Consider the following 12,251-nt stretch of genomic DNA (forward strand, 5'->3'; position numbering starts at 1 on the left):
ATACCCTTTACATTTACTTGATCTACTTTCCATAATGATTTTTCCAAGCTTTTTCGAGTCCGTATTAGTATAAGTACCTCTTGTATCTTGGGAGTAACTAGTTCTACTACAGGACCCATATTACTCATTTACATTTGTTAAATCTACAGCAATACATATTTTATTACATTTTGCTAGATTATTATGTTAACACATTATTTTATTATTGTAGTTATCTCTGGTTTTGATTTGTAATCAAGTGCAAGATTACACTGTAATAATAGTATAACCATGATAATAAAATAATGTTGCGCTTGATTACAAAGCGAAAACAAGTCTATCAAAAAACCCAATGGTATAACTTAACTAAATATCTTTTCTTTAGTTTCCTTTTCCACCTCATGAGACCACTATAATTTTCTGGGTAATAGTATTCTTTCTAATGTATCAGTACGCCCACATTTCATTTATCCATATTAAATTAAACTTCTACTTCATGCTAATGGAACTTAGCTAATAGGCCTATGATTTCTGCAAAACTCAAAAATAAAGTAGTACAACTGTAAGGTCACGTGTTAAGTTTCACTGTGCCTCTGATGTTATCCGCCTGGAGTACGTTCCACATGCCAAAACATTGTTATGGGAAATGGGATCACCTTGTGTTTTCAACGCAGACCTTCTCAGGATCATCAATCTCGGGATTCAAAACTGCGTACCTGCGTCATTTGTCAGAGAGGGACATGAAGTCAGGCAGGATGGATGTTGCTGCCTGTTTGTTTTCTCTTTGGCTGAGGGATGTCACCTGAATTCCAGGATGTGAGGATGAAGGTGTAGTCTGAAGTGTTTCTAAATCCTTGGATCTGTAGAGAAAGCTGTGCTGAGTTGACTGTTGCGTGTCCTCATGCAGCAGTTTGACAACAATCTGCCATTTTATAGGCTGTAAATGCTGCAGTATGAAAGCACCATAATCTAAAATTAAATTTTATTCCAACTTCAAGTCTTTTATAGTAGATTTTGTTAGTAGTGAGCAGTTTTAATTAGTAACAAGTTGTGTACCAAATGCTTACTATAATGCAAATCCTTAACATTGTAGTGTGTGGTTTTACAAGTTGGGCTGTCACACCAAATAAAAAATCGGTTGCTTGCGATTGTGATTTAAATTGCGATTTAAAATCGTGCTGCACGAGGCTGGTCAGGGGTCTATCAGCTCTGCCGGGCAGGCGTGGGGTGAGCGGGTACAGAAGCCTCACGTTTCTCGAGAGGGACGGTGCCGCTTCGGCCACACGCAGCCTTCCCAGACCCCTGCTTTCCCTGGGTTGCTTTGGATGCTGTTGGATGCTGGTGCCAGGGTGTCCTGCCCTGTTCATGGCGAGGGGGTTTGGGAGGAGCCGGTCTCCTCCGAGCATCGCGCCCAGCGAGGCTGAACGCATCGCATCCTCCGGGAGGGCCAGGAGCCGAGTCTCTCGGCCGTAGCGCTGGCTGCTCCTGGGCTGAAGACAGAATTAGCCTGCAGGCCTCTGCTGACGAGAAAGGAAGAAATACTGCAACATGCCGAGGTAAAGGCCACAAGCCTTCTTCCCTCCGAGGCTTCACACGGAGACAGACTGTGATTCGGTGCATCCCTCCCTGCAGAGAGGTTCGATTCAACACGAGCATTTAGAGTTCGTACTTTCCTGCAGCGATAGAAGCGGCGCGGGTCACGCCAGGGGCTCTCCGCTCGCACGCCCGTGTCCTGCAGGCATCTGGGCTGCCTGGGAAAGGCTCCTGCGCCGCTGGTGGAGAAACGGGCTTTCCAGCGGGCACCGCGCTCTCTGGCTTATCTGGTGATGAAGCTTCCAGACCTAGTCCTGCTGTGGAAAATTATTTTCCAGGCCTGTGAAAGGAGCCTCTAGGGTTACTACAGCCTGGCAAAATGGGGAAACATCTAAGTATCATGGGATAACAGGGGGAAGAAGTGGGGAAAGACAGACGGCTAATTAAGGTTGACTGTGGAAGAAGGAGACTCCAGACTTTGAAACATTGTACTGGAAGATAAAGGCTACTGAAATGTTATTTTTCAAATATTGTGCAAGATTTGAGAAGAGCTCAAGCAGTTAAGTAACTGGATCTAGTTTAGCTGCACTTGTTTAATTCATCTCATTTCTACATCCTGTTCCCCAGTTAAAAAGAAAGTTATCAGCAGAATTCCCCCAAAGTGTACATCTGGGCCGTACTGCTACGAGAATCCTGGTGGATAACTGTACATTTCTGGGTGCAACCTGGGGCTTTGCACGCTCGCATGGCTCAGCGGGTTGTTCCTATAGAGTATAGAATTGATTAGCAATACATGCATTTTCTGGATTGCTATTAGAATTATTTAATTAAATATTTGAATCTTGTTTACATACTGGATGAACTCTGTTCCACTCCACTCCTGGAAGGACAGCTGTTCTTCTTTAATTGGGCAGGTTGCATGTGCACAGATTACTATATTGAGTTGGCACATGGTGGCCATTAAAATCCTAGAAAACAGTGGTGCTTCCTCACATCTTCACAGATTTCCTTGGGATTACTGCATACGTCATAGTGTTCATTAACGAATTATTTCCTTGAGAAAGCCACTGAAGGTGCTGTTCTGTCACCTCTCAGACTCCCACAGTGAAAGTTTCCCATGTGACAAACTCCAGCCTGACACTTCTATAAGGAAAGATGAATCTGTTCTTGGTCAGAAGCAGCCTGGGCACGGTGGCAGAAATGCTTTGCAAGCGGGAGGTTTGCATCTAAGGTATTCAGTGACGGGAGGACAGTAGATGGCACTCTCGGATATGGAGCAGAATTTCTAGGCTTCTTAGCAGCCCCCAAATAACTGCTTTTTACACTGGCTTCTGTGGACCACTCTCACGCTGGCATTTCTACCTGTACAAGAATCAGAGGTGCCCATCAGCTTAAGGAAGCTAAACAGGGAATGCGTTTTGCAAGTCCTCTGCTCTGACAAATATCAGAAATGCAAATAAAGATCTGCGAGTGTGACCAAAATATGGCTTCTTTCCCTTGCTTGAAGTGATGTCTTGCCATTATCAGTCGCACTGACTACTTGTACTGGCTTTTAACCTCATCAGATAAGCACACTGTGATTTGCACGGGCATGAAGTTCAGCCAATTAACCCACCGTCCCTAATAGCTTTCCTCCTGTTGAAGAAGGTGCACGGTACAGTAAGAAGGAAAGCTGACTCACCGAACGGCTTTGATACCTCTAAATTCATCAAAGCACTTGAGCGTGGGTTGCACTTTCCATTGGCATTAGACCGGTGCAAGCGTAGCGCTGCGCCGAACGAGGGCCAAAACGATGTTTTGTATCCTGGTCACATCCAGCAGCCTGCAAGCAAACGGGAGGCAAAAGCACTGCCACTCTTCGAACTGCGGATCTTGCTTCGGCCTCACGTTATGCTTTATGTCCCGAGATGCAATTCTTTACTTCCCCCCACATTAGGGGGAAAAATACTGGCTGGGGGTGCAAGGTGTATCAGGCTAACAAAACTCCTGGAAACGTCTGCATCCGTACGCTCAAAGTTAATACTAGTGATTTGCAGAAGTTGGTTTAGAGTCAGTATGTCAATTCTTATTAAATTGGCCATCTTCCTGGAATATTAGTAAAAGCATTGGCTAGTAATGATGACAGACCTGCGCTCTCTGAATACGGAACCCTTTACATCAAATGAAGAAAATCCTTACTATGCCGCTTCCCAAAAGCAGACATTTTATCAGGACTCGAGGCCAGTTTGGTCGCTGCATTGCCAGCGGGGAGCCTGAGCTGCGAAAGAGGGTTAATCCCCGGTAGGCTCCCAGACAGCTGTCAGGGTGGCACGGACGTCTGACTTGGCACTAAGTTATGCTGAAATCAAACCAAAGACCTAAAAAAATCCCCTCTGTATGGTTTTATGTCCTCTCACTGGCCCCAGAGCCAGTCCTAGGGTAGAGCCGTAGTCTAAACTTTATTTGATATTAGAAACTCTAGATTTGGCAGATGGCTGCTTTGTTCCAGCTAAGGTAACTGCTCAGCAGCCAGCTGTAATCTGAATAATGCCACATCATTTTCAGTTCTGAATTTTAGTTTCTTCAAATGATCTGTATGTTTTGGCAGCTATTTCTTGTGATAATGGATCTTTTTCAATTTCATCAAAAATAAGGAAAACGACCTGTTATTGTCACATGTTCGTATACTTTGTTATGAAACAGTTTTTTTGAAAATATTTATATTTTTACATTTAGAAGGTATTCATTTGGGGTCTGTGTTTGCTCGTGGGCTTATTTTCCAGCGTAGTGTTGATTCAACTGTTGTTTTATTAGCTGTTTAAATAACAGGTGAAGGCTGATCTATAACCTGCATGAAGGAAATTAAAGGAGAGGCCACTCTCCTGCTGTTGTGCTGACATACAGAACATCAGTAAAAAGAAAATTTTTACTGGTGGGAATATTTTATTAGACTGTGGTTTCATTTACATAAAGTATTGTCAAGACCTTATATCAGAATTGTGTGAAAAGATCATATCTCTGTTGGATTTAAAATGCTGTAAGGAATCCTTTATATGAAGTTGGTGATGAAATTCAATTAATTGTACCATTTCCCCGTTAACTGTCTGTATCACTCAACATAAAAATTCCAGATGCAGCTACAGATGTTTAAATTGTGAGCAAAGAACATTATTGAGCCTAGAAATTTCTCTGACTTCAAACATAGTTTTAGGCTTACCAAGAAATGAAAAGATGAATGTAACATACGGATTCATGGAATGACAGACCGCACCAGAATAATTTGATATTTGCCTAAGAGAAGAGATGCTGCCTTTGGGATGGCAACAGCATTCTCTATGTTTTCTTGTTAGCAAATATCCCATGTTATTAGCAAGGTCGTTTTAGTATAGTACGTGATAAAGCTGGCTCCTTGCATTTAAAATATTACTTAAATTATATTCATGCAACCTTTCCCTAGATCAGATAATTACATCCATTCTGGCTTTAAATTTGCTTCTTTCTTACAAGTCCTGTCAAGACTACAAGTCCTTGCCATACTGGATAGAAAGCAAAATCTAACACAGTTATTTAAAATTCTCAAAACAACAAAATGGGTGCAATCGTTTAATTTGCAATAAAATACAGTCACATCAATTCATTGCTATAACTTGTCAGGCAAGAACCAAAAGACCTTCGGAGGCACATCCAGCTCTGCCGGCGCTTCCCTCGGCGGTGGGGGGTTTCTGCAGGAGACCACACCGTTCTGTGCCCGCTGCCTGCCGCTCCCCGCCCCAGGGCCACTTCTGCCATGCTGGCGGCTCCGCGAGGTGAAAAACGAATAGCTCGGAGGAAAACCGAAGCTCAGGAATGGTGGCACGGCCCAGTTTGGATGTGATCGGCGGCACAGACTCAAGTAAATCCCTTGTGCGGTGTTGCACTATGGCAAAACAGCATCTCCGAGGCGCAGAAGTTCAAGTGAAGCGCAGGGTGCCAGCAGTCGTCTGGCCAACACCGCGTCTGGAGGCCGCGTCAGCCTCCTTGGTGGTCCCTTCCACCCTCTTAGCCATCGTATCACCTGAGGGGCCATTCTGCTGAGCATCTCTTGGGACGCTCAAGCCTTTTTGGCCTTGCAGCGTTCAAGAACAGTGTCCTTCTCCTAAAAGGCATCTTCATTCTTTGTGTGTAAATTATGTCCCTGTGCTTGGCTGGGATAGAACACGTGCTATTTAAGGGATCCAGATAGCTTTAGGACAGAAAGCTATTTTTTTCATCTAGAAAAATGCAGGCTAGAAACTTAAAGGTAAACTCAATTTCTCATGTAACCCAGCACCCAGGAGTTCAATATGCCAGAAAAACATTAAATTCCACTCTACTGATGATAAAACCAGCAGCACTGGCAGCGCTGCCCTTGCGACCAGCTGCTCCGCCGGCCGGGAAGCGTGGCTGCACGCGTGATCCCTCCTGTGGACGTGCTGGTAATCGCTGAGGGCTGCGGGGGGTCGAGCAAGACGTTCTGTACTTCTGGGGCGTGACGGAGATTCGCGACACTCTCGGTTGTGTATCTCGGGGTGATATGGGTGTCTCCGAGTCGTTTGTCTATGTAAATCTGAAGGAAATAAATGAGCAAAAAAAAGATACGTAGCTTTACACTTACTGATGTGGTATTTCAGGCTAAGAAATACTTCACTTCCTAGATAAGAGAGAGAGAAGAGAATCATTTAAATTCTTTCATTCCCTTGGGAATAATGCAATGCGGTAATGTTAAAACCGTATGTAATTGCCTTCTATTTTTGTAAAGCCTGTGGCAATTACGAAACTTTAAAGTGAAGCCTGGAAAGTCTGGTTAGTATAAAATGCTGCAGTTGCAATATATTAATGGTGCAACGGGGGTAAAAAGACTTTTAGCAGTAGCTTTCCCTGGAACACGTGAAAGGATCTTCAAAAACTGCAAAACCTATCAGAAAGTCACAGCTCGTGGGTACGTCTTCGGCGTTGCTGTTTCCCCTCGTCTGCACGCTGCTCCCAGTTACGGCAAGGAAACCCGCGCTCTTCTTCTCATTTTGAAAGGCCATGTCCTCGTTTCTCAGGGAATTAGGTGAGGCGTCTCATGATTTTTGTCACTGACCTTTCCGAGAGTCAGGGCGCTACGCAGAGCCGTAGATCAGCGTATGGCCCGCGACAGACCCGTGGCAGCCACAGGACGATCAAGAGGTGCTTCCAGCATGTGCTGTGTTGCCGTGTTAACTGCTGGGGAATTGTGCTTTGGACTGGGATTAAGATTCATTCAAACACAATGATTTCCTACCATTTTCAGTACAAGTCGTTCAAGGCCTACCAGTAGTTCAAGCGAAACGTAAATACAATAAATATCAGAACCCCAAAAGGAGAAATATTACATGTATCTTAGTTTTTGGCCAAGCCAATGAACGATGTTAAGAGGCTGTATTTGAACACATAAGCATCTCTAGTTCTCATTCTGTACCTCTAGCTCTGGGGGTTTTTTTATATATATGCATATGTATATATACATTATATATGTGTGTGTGTGTGTATATATATAAAAGGTCATCATGCACCTAAAAGACAAAATTTACCCTCATCCTTCCTGTGTGATTTTGAAGGGTGGTTTTTACCCTTTTATCCATCCTGATAGATATAAAGCACTGGCTAAACACAACAAATGTGTTCTGAAGCCTTTTCCAAATTCCCGTTCATGGTTGGAAAAGAAATTATTGCTGCATTGCTGCAGCTTACTGTGAGTTTGCCATGAAAGATTTCTGAAGCTACAGGGATGAATTTTACATAACTCTTTGCTTTATTGTGGTGTAAACGGGTATTTTGTCACTATTATTCCAGATTGTTTTCGAGTGTTACACTGCATATTCCCAGGAGGTGTCCTGGGGCAGACTGCACTGTAGAAGTAGTAAATATATCCAAGCAATAGTCATTTTTTAAAATGTAAATATAGTGAGCCAGTCCATTTGTAGCGTGGGGAGAGTTTGTGTGTATGTGTACACGCAACTCCTGTCCTCTCCAGCTTAGCACAAAAAGCTGGGCAAAGATCATGAGATTTTGTTGGAGGCTCTGGGGGGAAGGAAGGGGTTTTGTATCACCGCCCGTCTATTCTGCAGTCCCACAGTTTCTTTTCAGCTGCAGGTTCTAACACTTTTTTTTTCAGTCCAGCCATGCTCCTACAATCTGGAGTAATTCTGTTCTACCATTTGACATAATTAATTTGCTTCCATTTGCTGTGTTTTGGATTATTCAGTCACCTCCTGCTGCAGTGGCTGGTAATTTTAACTCTCAGTGACCACAATAACAGTGTTATACAACGCTTTTTATCCATATGCATAAAACTTCTGACAAAAGTGATTAAATTTCATTGTTGCCATCTTTCTTGATGGAAAGCACAAAAAATTTCAAGGAACTCTCATCCGACAGCAAATTAGCTACACACAGAGAAGGTCTGTGACTTTGCCAAAATGCTTTTGAGTTACTATATTTTGCTGCCAACAGTTTGTGCCCATCTCAGCTGTTCAGTGACATGCAGGAACTGTGGTTTTCTTCTTCATCCCAGCACAGGAGATGAAATCCCACCTATAGACCATGACTGCTGGTGAAATATGAGTGTTTGACCCATGTTTCCCATGAAGAGCAAGAGCATCTCGGGGAACCTGTCGCTATTCAGCGCTGGAGGCTGAAGCGATACACACCGGCGTTCTGCAGAAGTTTCCTTCCAGGATTTCATACACGCTGTTTTTATCCTGACCAGAGCCAGAAGCTAACACTGATGTAAAAATAATATCATTGCAATAGTCTTCTGTACGCTTTTCTCTATGGATTTGTCCAGTGTAAACTTCTAGCACCCACAAAATCCCCGGAGGCAAAAAAATCTGCTGTTTGATCACACGCTGGGTGAAGAAATATTGCCTTTTTTTCTGACCTGCTGTATTCATCTAATTCCCTTCAGCACTCTTCTATCTGGTCTACCAGCCAGTGTATGAAATATATGACTGATTTTAAGGGCACAGATTAATTCAAGGTACAAAAATCAGAGTTTCTTACAAAGAATTTGGTTTTTACTTACCCGTGTGTTTAGTACTGTTTTGCTCTTTCTGGAACCAAATTTGGACTGAGATGGATGCTTTCCATCGGAAATGTGATCACAAAAACTTAGAAGTGCTGGGGTCCAGGAATTCATTTCACTCAGTCATCTGCACTTCTAAATATATGGTGATTGCTATTGTTTGTGAGAGAAACAAGAGAAAATTGAACAAATTAGAGAAACGTTACCTTCTGCAGATAGAGTATTTCTGGGGATAAGATTGTTTTAAAGGTATAACATAGTTAACAGAATTGGTTTTTTTCAATCCTTGTTTGTATCTTGGCACAGTCACAGGGCACATTTCCTATGTTTTGTACATTTATTTGAAACAATTAGAATAAACTTTACTTCTTTTTTTACAAATTACTGGCTTTGTAGGCTGTGTAGGTGTTTTTCAAATGCACACACCATGCTTACTTGAAAGTAATTTAATTTTGAGATAGGATATATATTGTGCCCTTCCTATCAAGGTACAGTCATGCATTATGAGCTGCCATTCTACAAATTTCCAGAGTGACATTTTATTATTGCAGACCATTTTAGGAAACTTCCTGAGAAAGTAAATGTCTCCTCGTGTAACTGACTTTTCAGCTAGAATCGTAACGGAGTGCCTTGGGATGGTAAAGACTAAAAGGGTTAGCCATTAGGAGGGCTCTCATATCACCTTTCTCTTTAAAGACGTCCTGACGGTTTGCCCAGGCAGTAGTTCTGGGCAGTTGCTGTGACCTGCGGGTGGCTGCGGTCCCTGCAGTGCCAGGCTGACGGCAGGCAGCACCTGCTGGCCCCACGCCACGGGTGTCAACGCTTATGGTCGCCTTTGCTTCTGCTAAGTTTTTGGTTGTAACGCGGCTGCCTCGTTCACATCGATTGCAGAAGTTGTTCCAAGGGGAATCGGTCACGGGAAGCGTTCGGGTAGGTTGAAGGAAGAAGTAAGAGAGGCTCTTCGTCATTCAATCATGCTGAAAAGGTGGTTGCTGTAGAAACCTCCTCCAGGTCTAGCGAATGTCAAGAATCAGACTGTACCCACTGCAGCACCATAGACCGGACTGGAGATGCTCCCAGGCTCAGGGATGCTTGGCGTCCCTTCCTGGAGACACCAGAGGTTTCCTGACGGGGGGAGCAGCCATCACCATCCCTGTCCCCCTCTGCACAGGCTGCTGCACCGTCACCCAGCCCCACGCATGTTCACAGGGATCACTTCACCCACCCGGGCACAGTCCCCAGTGATTTTCTCCAGGTCTTGTGCTCGTAGCTCGTTTCGGCCTGTGGCAGAAATCTGGCTCTCGCCACTCAGAGGGGGAAGTAGCGAGGGCTAAAGCGTGACGGAGTGTGTTTTAGCCTGGGCTGGCAGCAGAAGCCTGGGGCTGCACAGGGAGCACGGGTACCACCTGAAGGAGATCAGACTTGTTTTTCCCTGGAGCATTGACGGGGGCACCATTAAAGACCCAGCAAGTCGGAGGTGTGCTTAGCTGGAGCTCTGAGTTAAACCGCAGGTTAATGGCAGTGATGTCCTAAGCTGTTGAGAAGTGTGAACGAGAGCAGGAGATGCAGAGTTTGATTGTGGCTTCATAAAGGGGCTGAGTCATAATTTAACCAAGTTCAATTAATTTGTATGGCAGAGCTGCCTTTTGAAGCAAAGAAGCTCCAGCCACAAAGTGCTTGCTTAGTTCCATTTGATCAGGGTCTCTTAAATGCTTGCTGCTTTGGATTTCAGTCCACTTACAGCCCCTGTAGTAGGGGTGCTGCAAACTTGCTGAAATAAATGGTTTATCTCACCAGAGCTGAAGTTTTGTTGTGTGGGTTTTGTGAGTTACTTAGCACTTCTGTGGGTTTCCCACTGGTAATAGGAACTAACGTGTCCATCTCGTTCTGCCGTGCTCTTTGTGAAAGGTTCCTGGGCTTCGCTCGACAATTGGTAGTAATTTGCTCTGGTTCAGTTCATCTCAGGTTTCTGCGTGTAAGGTATCCTGGGCCTTTCTTGGCTGGGTAATTTGTTTCAAACTATGCTTTCTGAGACTAACTTTTCTTCCTTTCCATTCGAGATCAGTAGGATGGAGCTGCATCATTCTCAATATAACATTGATTCTGCAGAGTGATGTTTCTGATCCTTGGGGTAAACTTCAAGATTGCTTTAGATATCCATGTTCTGAATGAAGACACAAGAATATCTCATTATTCAACTATTATGCAGTCTCTCACGTTTTCAGCTGCTATAGATACCGTTGATTTGTTTGATGAGTGTGTTAGAACCCCAGAGCTTGGCAGGACATGTTATTGATCTCACGCAATCCATTCTGGGCATTAACATGGGAGTACCATTCACAAATCAATTTTCTCTGAGCTTTAATTTAAATACCAGTGCCCCTGGAGGGTCTTTCTGGGTCACTTTTATTCTCAAGCTGTACTTCAGTAGTGAGTAAACTGATTAATAAATGCAGGCAACCAAATTAGCTGCGTGGCAGCTAATGTCAGACGTAGGTATCTCGTCTGTTCAGTTTGCTGGCGTGCTTGTTTCTGTAAAGAATAATACTCAGCTCTGTCTCCCTTCAAAACAGTTTTCAAATTTCAGCCACTCAACCCCAGCCGCTCTGTAAGGAGGCACGTATTCCTCTGTTGTTAAGGCACATTGCCTGGGGGAGAATATTTAAGGTGAAGTAGTGTCATTTAGCCAGTTGTTAGACTGTGTAGAAAAACTGTCTGCTACCTTTCTCCTCAGTGGACAGAAACTGAGAAGTACGTATCAAGAGAGCTTTAGAAAGGATCTGAGTCAAGTTAATGCCACATAGCGCTGTGCAATCCTTGAAAAGAACGTGATGAGCCAGTTAGTTATAAATGTTCGTGATATTTGATTTTGTAAAGGTATGGGGGAAGGGTTAAGAGGGAGGAACAGAGCTAGAATGGTCACGTGGAGGCACTGCCAAACTACTGTTCCTTTGCCTTTAGCTACTGGTTATGGAAAACAGATATGTGGGACCTGGCTACAGGCTTACGGAGCGTCCGGAGCCCGGACTGCCCGGAGAGAGCCCCCGTGAGAGGTTTCCTTGTCCGCCCCTCATGCACGTGCCCCTTACTGGTTTTGTCGAGTTGAAATATCCCAGCGGTTTCTCAGAAATGATGGCCTAGCTTCCCAAATTATTTCCTTTTCTTTTTTCCTTTCATTTCTTTTCTCTCTATGTTTCAGATTATGCTTGGCCTTTGCCTAAACAGTTGTGCCCTATGTGGATTTCCCTAGATGTGCTCTTTTCAACTGCATCTATTATGCATCTCTGTGCCATCTCTCTTGATCGGTATGTAGCAATACGCAATCCCATTGAGCACAGCCGCTTCAATTCCCGCACCAAGGCTATTATGAAAATTGCTGCAGTTTGGACCATATCCATAGGTAAGCAATGTGGCTCACGATCTTAACTGTGTCTTAATGAATAATAGCGTTACTCCAATTTTCATTTAGGATTTTTAAGAGGATACTCAAATTAATTTACCTGGCCTGCATGCCTGAATATAATAAATGATTACTGGGAAATAGAAGTCTTTCACTGCGGTTGGTCAGTAACAAAAATTAGTCATTTTTCAGAATAGCACCACTTTCAATGCTGAGGCATTGCTGCCGTGTACATATCAATATGCCGATAACGACGGTAACACAGACAAATGGTACTATAAAACTACTGTGTAA

At 43.8% G+C, this 12,251-nt stretch overlaps 1 protein-coding gene across 1 annotated transcript in view; it reads left to right on the plus strand.

Moving 5' to 3' along the window:
• The window catches only part of LOC104628263 (5-hydroxytryptamine receptor 2C-like), a 31,472-nt gene extending 19,489 nt beyond the window's left edge, over positions 1-11,983 (plus strand). Inside the window, exon 2 of the mRNA XM_010296787.1 lies at positions 11,757-11,983. Coding sequence (XP_010295089.1) covers positions 11,757-11,983 — 227 coding nt within the window. The remainder of the gene's footprint in view (positions 1-11,756) is intronic.
• The last annotated feature ends 268 nt before the right edge of the window (positions 11,984-12,251 follow it).

Source organism: Phaethon lepturus, unplaced genomic scaffold, assembly GCF_000687285.1.
Source record: "Phaethon lepturus isolate BGI_N335 unplaced genomic scaffold, ASM68728v1 scaffold16591, whole genome shotgun sequence".
Classification (NCBI taxonomy): domain Eukaryota; kingdom Metazoa; phylum Chordata; class Aves; order Phaethontiformes; family Phaethontidae; genus Phaethon; species Phaethon lepturus.